Source organism: Mercenaria mercenaria, chromosome 1 (genome assembly GCF_021730395.1).
Source record: "Mercenaria mercenaria strain notata chromosome 1, MADL_Memer_1, whole genome shotgun sequence".
In the NCBI taxonomy this organism is placed as follows: Eukaryota; Metazoa; Mollusca; class Bivalvia; order Venerida; family Veneridae; genus Mercenaria; species Mercenaria mercenaria.
This window is the reverse complement of record NC_069361.1, coordinates 53,814,865-53,825,627: the sequence shown is the minus strand read 5'-3', so window position 1 is coordinate 53,825,627 and position 10,763 is coordinate 53,814,865. Positions and strand designations below refer to the sequence as shown.

Sequence of the window (10,763 nt, the reverse complement as noted above, 5' to 3'; positions counted from 1 at the left end):
CCACTTGGCCATCTGTTTTTTTTTATCCTGACAAGATATTAATTGAAATAACTTGACTGACACTCTAGGCTGTTAAACAGCAGCTAAATGGCCGTAAAACATGCAAAAGTCATACATACGTGTGGAGGATTAATTTTCATGGTTTGCGTAGTTGTGTAATTAATTTCTAACAAGCCATAAATACCATCGTTTTTATTTCAAAAGGTGAATTGTATTTAAAACGTTCCTTATGAAATAACTATCGTTTTAGACAAGCAGTTATCAACAACAAAATAAAAATGACTATAAGTCTGGAAAAAGAGCGGATCCTTGTTGTTCAAAGTTGTACATCTAGTAACAATGTAACTTCGAAAAACAAGTTTGACAAGTTTGTTTCAATTGATAATCATTGTTCTCCTTAGTGATGGTGACTTTCCCCTGTGATACATGTTCTGGGGGTTGTTCTGACTGAGCTCCTAACTAAGCAGGTTTGTCGGCCTCTTCATTGCCTGCCAAGTCCACAATGGGATGGAATGCACTGAAGTGTACTTTGCAGGTTTTACCTCAGGTGCTCGCATTCTACTGGCTAGGCTGCGGAGCTTTATTGTTGATTAAGAGCTTCCATGACAGACAGTGCATCTGTAAAGGAAAGACGACTGAGGAAACCTTTCTTCTGCCGAGTTTTCATAATCATGGAGACGGCTTCATGAGTGCGTCAGTCTCTGCTTGAAATTGCTGTAGTGTTTTCTGTGGATGCGTTTAGTGTAGAGGATATTAATATCACGAAAATAACATTATAACTTATTAACATAAGTATCAATTATGTTTAATAATGTATATCCATGGTTTTCTCCACCACCTAATACAGTGAAATAAAAGTTCAAAGTATATGTATTATTATCACAGTCCGGGGTGTCATTTGGTTGCCATCCGGATTTGAATTACAATGCGTCATCAGTAAAAAATGTCAGAGGTTAAATTTGTCAACAATTTTTGAAGAATCTTCATTAATATTTATTTAAACATGTTTTTGTGAGGTAAGATAACTCGCTGGCCTAAATACAACTGCTTACTTAAATTCAGTCCAGCACCAGAAGTAAGAGTATATGTGCTTGGCTTGAAACCTTGAGTAGTAATTAACGTCATCTATTTTTTGCACATTAACTACATCAAAACTGTCAAACTTTGCTGTGTGTGTCTAAAACAAGGAAACGCAATGATTTCAATGTGGCGGTTATCCCTGTTACAAAAACATTAATCTCTAAATTTTCATCAAATTGATATAACAAACAAGTCGCTGGACTAGTGGATTACAGTTATTTGATTAATCTCAGTCTTAGTCTTTGTGGGCCGGCTTTGGTTAGGGTAGTTGATAGTTAAATTATTTGTCCTTCACTTTGCAGTGTGCTCGGAACCTTGCTTCAGGGTGTAGAATTCTTTCCATGTGTGGATTTGTTAGTAATCCAGCTGACTTAAAACGGACAGTGGCTTTACCTAGCTGCCCGCCCATGCCTTAAATAATGCATTGAAAGTTGATATATGACCTATAATTCTGTCAGTCTGACAGGAAACTTACAAAAAACTATCATTTGTATTCACTCAAGTGGTCTAATGTTCTCGAGTGCAAAAGGAAGATGACTCAACTGTCTATGCCCATAAATTAGCCTTGCTATGTTAAATTGTGCGGCACATGAGGAGTAGTATAGTAAGCTGCATGTTATTTAATATGTTTGGCTCTTTAGATACAAATCTGTCACATTTATCTCATTTAGGAAGAAATCTGTATCTGTATGTTTTTACAGTGTAGGGCCTGTTACAGCTTCGCACACTGGAGGGATGGCGCTTAATCGTGAAGAAGGGCAGACTTGAAGCCCTCTGTTGTCTCGGCGCGGACCACCCCTATCGTCCAGGGGTTCCATTCAATTATTGTTTTACACAAAAAATGTGTTTGTCAATGCTCAGATTTACAATGCCTACCACTAAAACCTCTGGTATTGTTTATTACTTGGTTGTTTCAACAATGTTTGACACATGGAAAATCACTATATGATTTTGCGCTGTTTGTCTTTTCGAGTTTACAGTTGTAGTAATCCGAAGGGTGTATAGCTGGCACCAGACCCCCGGCCACTTTGTAGAGAAATACAAGTCGACTGGTTCTTCTACATCCTGAAGTGGAGTTAGTTTGGAGAGATTCCTACCGGTTTGTGACCGATCTCTTTTTACTCTAGACATGTAGTCGCCGGTTAATAATATCTCGTGCCTGACGCTGGATAACGTTCTAACTTATTTAATATCGCCTTCTAAGTATGGATCCCAAAACGATAGCACTATATCCGAGAGGTGATCGTATTAAAGCTAAGTTAGGGCACTTTTTCTGCATTCTGATGGACAGTGGCGAATATGTTTACTGGGCCGGAGTAGAGCCAGGTCGAATTTGCCTTTTTTAGTAATTTTATCAATGTGCTTTAGTCCATAAAATAAAATTTAATCACTATTTTTCTAGATTCGTCATTTGTGCATACAAACCGCCTGTTGTTTCAAGAACTCATTTTTAACCGATAACCAGTTTAAGTTTACAGTATTTTATTACCAAACCAAACCTAAAACCCAAACGGATTTTTGCAAACAAAAGCGCCTAAATGGTGGTGTCAGGCAGAACATCCTATCATCAAAAATTGGTGTCTGTAAGATAACCTTCTAGGGAATCATGTGGTGTCAGACGACATTTTTGCGTCTACCCATCCGGACTTTAAACACCTTTCGTATTTTCGGAAGTAAATGAGATTTCGACGGGATATTTGGCAGCCAAAAGAAAGCTATGTTTGGGACTTTTTAATGTGGGTAATGCCAAGCGTTGTTGTTGCTTCAGGAAATGAGAAAAAATCCCCTCGCGTTCAATATCGAAACAATGAAAATCGGGCCGTGGATTAGCTATCGGTATGATTATTTGGTGGTCTTTTTTAATTCAGAAAGCATTCCTTTAGTTGCCTCTTTCTATCCTTGAAAAACAGGTTGTTAGGGATCTGTTTTCTCTTTGATTCACATTGTGTATAGAAAAAATGAAAATACTCTTACATCAAAACAACAACAAATTTCCCCTAGAGTGTCGCGTTGTTCCGATTGGTCTGTCACGTTATCTGGTTGTGACGCGCTATCACGCTATAGAGTGTGATAATCTGACTTCCGTCTTTGTTTAATTGACAAGTAAATCGAAGCATGTTAAAATGTGACATGCTTTGTATCGTTTTAATAAAATTATTCGTAATATTTTATGGAGCTCCAAGCCTAATAAATATGTAAATAACTCATTTGTGTATTAAGTAAAATGCTTATTCGGAATCAATTGCCTTACACATGATTGTACAGCCGTGAGACTTTCGCTTTGTATTTTGTATGAAATCATCAACCCTTTGATCGTGGTTTAAAAGACCAGTCCGTCATCCTAGTTTAGAAATTTAGTTAAAGTGAAAAACATTGTGATCATTTTTTCAAAGTATCGAACAAGGTCGGGAAGTCGAAATCAACATTCTGATCCCAAACTGATATGACCGGAACTGATGCTAATATATTTTGTACTTTCTTTGATAAGGCATTTATTTGCTTTATACCCTAATTCGCTGGTCTGTTTGAGCTCCGCTGCAGCTGCCTCGTCAAAGATGGTGGTTTTCCGGGTTTTTTCCTGGCCATTAGTGTCTGAAATGGTAGTCGGAACAAACACCCACAAAATATTTACTTATAACAAACTCTGAAACGTTTGGATACTTTGGATACTTGATTTGTTCATGTTACTCGAAACTATGTCGATCTAATAAAATACTGAACGGCTTAACAAAACTTTTTAAACTTCTCGTGATAGCATAATTGAAACCACACTCAAAGAAGGATGCAATAATTTGTTTCTGAACAGCTGAAGTGTTTTGATATAACAACAATGCAATTCTGTCTAAAACAGTAATGGAACTATTGTCTTATAAAATAGAATCAAACAGTTTTTATTTAGAATACTGTTAAGTTACTGTAGATTGCGTGACCAAATTCATCATAATCACAAAGACAAAGACCGACCGAATAATATAAACGTCGGATGGGATCTACCCGATTTCGGAATACAATCCGTTAGACTTATCGTTAAACAAAGCTTGATCATATCGGAATTCATCAAGAACCTTTTGTTTTAATTGGCAAGTGTATAAAAGAAATCCCGGTATATTTATTGTATACTTTACCAACAGCGGTTAGGTCAACCTTTTTGGTCATGCGATTTTGGTATCCATGTTCGGAAATTGCACGCTAGTTAGAACTAAAATGGAGGACTAAGAAGATGGGCGCGTGATTGTAGGAGTGTTTTGAACACTTTTACGGATTAATGTGAGTGAAAGTGTAGTTTTATTTTATCCAAGATTACGGCGCGACATTCTCTTTTTTCTCATTCTGACAAAAGAAAAAATATGAATCCCGAGGACGAAAATAGAATCCGCCAAAACTGGGATATCATAAAGCAAGAAATAAATACGGATGATTTTGTGAGGAAATTTATCAATTTAGGAGTATTCACTCCGGTAGAAGGGCAAGACATTTTAAATGGCGGGCCTGGTTCTCTTGAGGGTAAAAGGGCAAACGGTTTCTGGAGAAAGTGATACAGGGAGGCAATAAATGTTACCAGACTCTGTGCAATATTCTTTTGGAAAACAGCAACAACCCAAGGTACAAGACACTGGCAAAAGTTCTGGGTATTGACCAGGATCGTACTACGGATTCCGGTAATTGTTTATCTTATAATTAACTAAAACAGAATCTCTATTCAAACCTTTTACATTTAATGGTTTAGGGTTAGTCTGATTGTTGTTTTCAAAATCCCCTTCGGGAAAAAAGTAACATAAAAGTCCACTCGGAAATCACATGTATTTTTAACGTACGTACTCGAAAATATTACTATAGCTTTCACGATCATTACTCAGACAAAATGCAAATGTGGTATGCGTATATTTGAAATATTTAAAAAAAGATTTTTTAAGTGCGATCACAATAACAAAACGTAATCACTTGCAAGACATTTTAAGTTATCGTCTAAAAAATATCATCGTATTAAGATAGCATTGTGAGATAAAATTTTACATTTCTTATTTGTACCTGATGTATCTTTCTGCTGCATATTAGAAACAAATTTGTAATTCTTTCGTATAAAGGAAGGCATAAGACAGGCAACAAAAATTGAGTTTTGAGATTATTGTATATTATTTTGTCCCCTGCCCCCCCCCCCCCCCCCCTCCCACCTCTCTTTGTGTCTTTGTACTGTTGTGCCGGTAGGTCGATCGGCCGACCATTAATTATTGGTTTTCGATCAATAAAAGAAGAAGAAACATCATACGATGCTTGCCTGTTCGCATTTTCACGAAAATACTTAAGTATGTTAATTAACTCAAGTTTTCATTTTTCTTAAGCAAATTAACGTACTTAAGTCAATTAACAAACTTAAGTATTTTCGTGAAATTGTGGCCTGTACTCAGAGATGTCTTTGGCGTTGGTGGGTCAAAGGTTAAATTTACATTCACATCGGAACTAAAACGTTTCCCGGTCTATAAGTGGAGAACAGTATATACCGACTGTTATAAACTGACTGCAAGTGATGTCTGTGTGTGGCCAGTAGATGAGCCTTTTGCTTTCAGTCAAAGGTCAATGTACAGATGTTAAACATCTTAGGATGATTACACAGTAGATGATATCTATAGATTTTTGGATCATTAGATTTAATGTCAGTATCCAGATCACACGTAGCTCGTGGCTGAAAACAGCATGTTCTAATCTTTTACCTGCCCGAGGAGACCAATTTTCGATCGGGCCATATTTAAGTGTTTCAAAGGTGCCTACAATTTTTAAAGAAACTGAGATCAGGGACTACAAGGGTGTAGCTTTTGCGTCTTGTTTATTTTCTCATTTCTCTTTAATCTAAGATTTACTTTTGGGAGTAAGTGTGATGTAGTTCAAATGTCATCTTACCATATTAAACAATGAAATCTCCAGTTACTTTTAAGCAGACTTATTTGTGTGTTTGGCTCAATCCAAAAGGTTGATGTCGCAATGATTCAAGCACAGCAGAGGGTTAAAACGATTGCAATTTATCTGTAGAATGGACAGATCTTATTTTGTCACCGGGTCCATTCATTTACCATCTGTTAATTGATTTATATGGTAGCACTACCAAATATCCAAATATTCTGACATAAATTAAAGCAGGTCATATTGTTAAATAAAGATCAGTCATCAATTAATATTAACGTGGATAATGTGATTACAGAAAAACGAATGTTTTTTGTACTTTTCTGTAATATTTCATAAAGTTTGTATCAAACCTAAAGGTTGGTTCCATAATAAAATGCTGCGTTCTATAACTAGATAGCATCCATGGTTTCAGTTTTATTGCTTTTATTTCCATCAGCATGAAACAAAAAAATTCAAACCGGCTTTTTGGACTTCACTCTGAATAAATATGCGTAACATCTATATAATATTATTCTGGGCCAGATGTGCACAGACAATTTAAGAATTGAAACATCACAGTCGATTCAATGTTACGTGTACCTAAGCAAAAGCCATGAACTTAGTAACATCGCGGATAATGTGCTTTATAAAGGTACCCCTTTCTGTTTCTAACCAAAATAATGTTTCCGTCATTGCCCGTTCAGTCGTCACTTTACAGAAATAAAATTGTTTTATGGATAATTATATCGGGATATTCTTTGGTCCTCTCAAAATGCCTACATCAGTTATATTGATTTGATTCAATGATTTGATGGTGATATGCTTCTAAAAAAAAGGAAAAAAAGTCTATCCTGATAATTGTATGTTCCAGAGCAAATATCTAATCTATGGAGGTGTAATTCTAAAGAAATAACTGTTATGATTGTAAGAAAGACATATCATTCTAATCTAGGATATATGATATCAAAGAAATTACCATTTTACGTATGATGATATGATTTTAAGAACGTTTCTACTGTACCCATCGTGATGATAACCTTCTAAATAATTATTATTTTACCAACAGGTATCTCGGGATGTGGCTCACAACGACCTGCAACATCAGTCTCGGTCGCAGTAAGTGTTATATACCCACAATTATTTCTATTATCATGATGGCACACATCTATTCGAGGTTTGCTAACAGTGTATGTTTGATAATTGATACAATTTTTTTGTTCCCCATATTTCAAATTTTGAGAGAACTATTATGAATAAAAGAGGCCAACGCTAGCTGCCTAATTTCATATAATTAACGTTACTGAAAAAAGAATAGACCACACTTATATACCGGTATTACCGTAACCTTGTTCAGAGTCTGCTTAGATGAAGCTTTAAAGGAAAATAAGAAAAACATAACGCTTGTTAGAGACACATTCTTATCACTCACTTTGTTTTATACATATATATGTATACGTTTGTACATTTACAGAGTTCATTAAGTCTTAACCTTGGTGCATGCGCAGAAAATATGACTGGTGATCGTGTAGAGCGAATGGTGTCAGCACGGGCTCCATGGCGTGAGGAGTTACCAAGACACGAAGAGACAATGGACTCTACAGAAGAAGGTCAAGAAGAAAACAGACCCAGTACACCTGCTGATGCGGTACAAATGGCTGTAAAGAAAGCAAGTGATAGTAAAAGTGGTAATGTCGATATGGAAACATTAGAAAAGGAACTAGTTAGAATTGCCCCCACCATTGCTGATCTTTTCAGTAAAATACATACTCAGACAACAACAGTTGTCGGTCAAAGTGATGAAGAACTGAAAAAGATTAGAGACGATAATGACAGATTAAGAAAAACGAACAGAAGTCTTGTTGAAAAATTAAATTCATTTCAACAAAAGATCATTCAACTTCAGCTTGAAAATAAGAAACTCAGAGAAATAAGTGACAATGAAAAAGTTAAGCAAACCCAGCTTGACGAAAAATCAACAGAGCTAGAGAAATTAAAAGACAAACTCATTGAACAGAAACGGGCTCTTGAAGCCAAAGAAAAAGAATTAGATTCACAAATGAATAAATTGCAAAACGTTATCATCGATAACGAAGAGCAGAAATTTAAACTTGCAAATCTTGAGCAGCTGCATGAAGAAGGCTTGAGAGAATACGGAGAACAACAACAACAGATAGAAGAGCTCCAGAAAGATAAAGAACAACAGAGGGCACAAATCCAAGCACTGGAGGACAAACAAAGTATGAGCGAGCATATTGTCATCGTATGGAAGAGCGGTTTAATGTTGGATAACGTGGGGACCACCAAAAAAGACGAAGACAAGATTTGGACCGGCCAAGTCGTGGATGAACGGGAGGATTGACAAGTCTCACCATGCAAATGTTAAACTTCAGCCACAATTTCCAACTGACTTTACTTCTAATACGAAAGGTGGGAAGGGGTGGTCATTCTGATGTTTTTAGAAATAAAAACACATTTGCCTTCATATGCCAAAAGAAAAGATACGTGCTTACAAATTTGAACAAAAAATTAGCTGATATACTGAACAAAAAGGCTGTATTATAAAACATTACATTGTTAAAATGAATGAAACCGCTACAATTTTTACGCAAATTGCAATTTAAAAAGGCGGACATAGTAATGTATTGCTGAATGGTACGTTTGTGGCTTTGAATGTTTTTGCAATGCAGGCATGTGCTCTAAAAGAAACTTCCAACACAATATGGATATTTTGACAATATCTTTAATAATACAAATAATAGGTTTATTAAACTTCTCAGACATTTAGATAAACATGTTGTTAAATACTTATGAAATTTGCAACAAAATCAGATTTTGCAAAGATATCACTCCGTTCATTTTACGACCCTAAGTCATAAAAATAAAGACGAATGTTTCATTCTTATTCAACGAGAAAATATCAACTATAAATTTCCTGATATGTGGTAAAATAACAATCGAGTATGATAGTGTTATCATAACAATACTTTGATTTGCAATATTGTATTCGGCTCGCGCGCAGAATGTGATACGGTATGGCAAAATGCACGAGAGTCGAATCAAGGTACTGGGCTACTGTCACGTTTATTATGCGTTTACAATTTTTACCGTTATTCAAAACGGTGAACCTTTCGACGCACGGAAAGTCTCAACAGAAACTAGAAGACCCACAGTGAAATAAAGGCTGTATTTCAGACAGAAACTTGTCAGGTACATAATAAATGACAAGGTAAAGAAGTTATTTTCTTTGTGTCCAAACATGCCTCACTTATCACGAAGTTGGCTCATTCGTAAATGCTGGTCAGTTTTGTGCATTTATGATTGTGACTTTTTAAAATTTGGTTGAAGTGGTAAAATACAAACATGATAATGTAGCATTATTCGTTTCTGGTGAAATTTTCATATGCCATTAATAATTTATGTTTCTAAATGTGTGAGCAATTTCATACAGGTACTCCTAGTTTATATAAGGTATTGACAAAAATGTCGAGCGGGGATTACAAGTTTCGACTAGTGTATTTGAAAGCTTTGGGATTTAAGTATATATAGAATGTTTCTTCGGTTGAATATTATTTGTTTATAAACAACGAAGTTCCATTTTTACATCTTTATCAGATATTATTTCTTGTATGAATGTTTAGAGTATATGTTTATATTTTAGTGCACAAGTTAACATCTGATTTTTTTATTGAGCACATGCAAAAGACATGCTTTGTATCCAATATAATTAACACTGCTTGTGCGAAAATTTATAAATGGCATGCATGTTTGCAAATCGCTTTGCGTTTTATCTGATGTTTTATTTTTGATTTATGTAAGCTTGAACTTGGACGACAGTTCAATTACTGCCTAAACCATAGATTGTATCAATAATCATCCGGAACAATCACTCGTATCTCATAACCATTAAAGACAATACGACGCGGTATATATGCATGCAATTTAAAGCAATACAATCTGTCTTAGGATCTTGAAAAGTTATACTTTAAAGGTATGTAAATCATGCAAATATTTTCGTATTGTCTATAAAATACTCCTAATTATACAGAAAAAGACAAAGGATTTTGATCAAACCTAAACAACATTGTTTTTCATGTCATTGTCACGTATTTTTTACAATATAAACTTAGCAGTTTTGGATAAGTAAACCGTAATAAGATTTATTTGTAATGTTATCAAAATGTTTTGAGGATAGCATTAAACGCTTGTTGTCGATGTACTGTTGAACATAAGTAACTATACGTTAAGTTATTACCACAGAATTATAAAAAAAAACACACCAGCACTTGTAAAAGAAAACCCTATTTCCGGGTGGAGTGCTATTTTTATGTGGCTTTTCCTAGTAGACTTTTGTCTTTGTTTGGTTAAACCTCTTTCAGCAGCTTGGACAACTTGTTCCTGACCACTGTGGTTCGAAATCTTGCAAGTGATATAAAAGCCTTCATGCAAGGCAAGCAGGTTTGTGGAAGGTCAGAGATTCTATAAAGACACCAGCCGAGACTGACAATATGTCTTCCTCTATCTCTTATCAATAAAGCTAGAAAATCGGTTTATAACATTATATGTGTTGGCGTAACTTAAAAAACAAACATGCTAATTACACTCGCATTTTCGCCAGCGTTGTTGCATTGAACAGAATGACTTATGGCTTTATTTTGTTTCACATTTCGTCATCTGTGCACATGTTTTCTTGAATATTGATTAATTGTGTGCATGCCTTTCATTTATCTACAATTTTCTTTGAGTTAAAATTTAAAATTTATATTCATATTACAATGTCGTATTCATTGGTGGACTGTTGTGGCAAA

General features: G+C 35.3%; 1 protein-coding gene across 1 annotated transcript; it reads left to right on the top strand.

Annotated features, from left to right (window-relative positions):
- Nucleotides 1–4,234: 4,234 nt before the first annotated feature.
- On the top strand, nucleotides 4,235–8,317 carry LOC123537347 (cAMP-inducible prespore protein D7-like). The gene is made up of 3 exons (XM_045321036.2): nucleotides 4,235–4,739; nucleotides 7,025–7,074; nucleotides 7,430–8,317. The coding sequence occupies exon 3, from the start codon at nucleotides 7,469–7,471 to the stop codon at nucleotides 8,315–8,317; it is 849 nt and encodes a 282-aa protein (XP_045176971.2). The 5' UTR covers nucleotides 4,235–4,739; nucleotides 7,025–7,074; nucleotides 7,430–7,468.
- The last annotated feature ends 2,446 nt before the right edge of the window (nucleotides 8,318–10,763 follow it).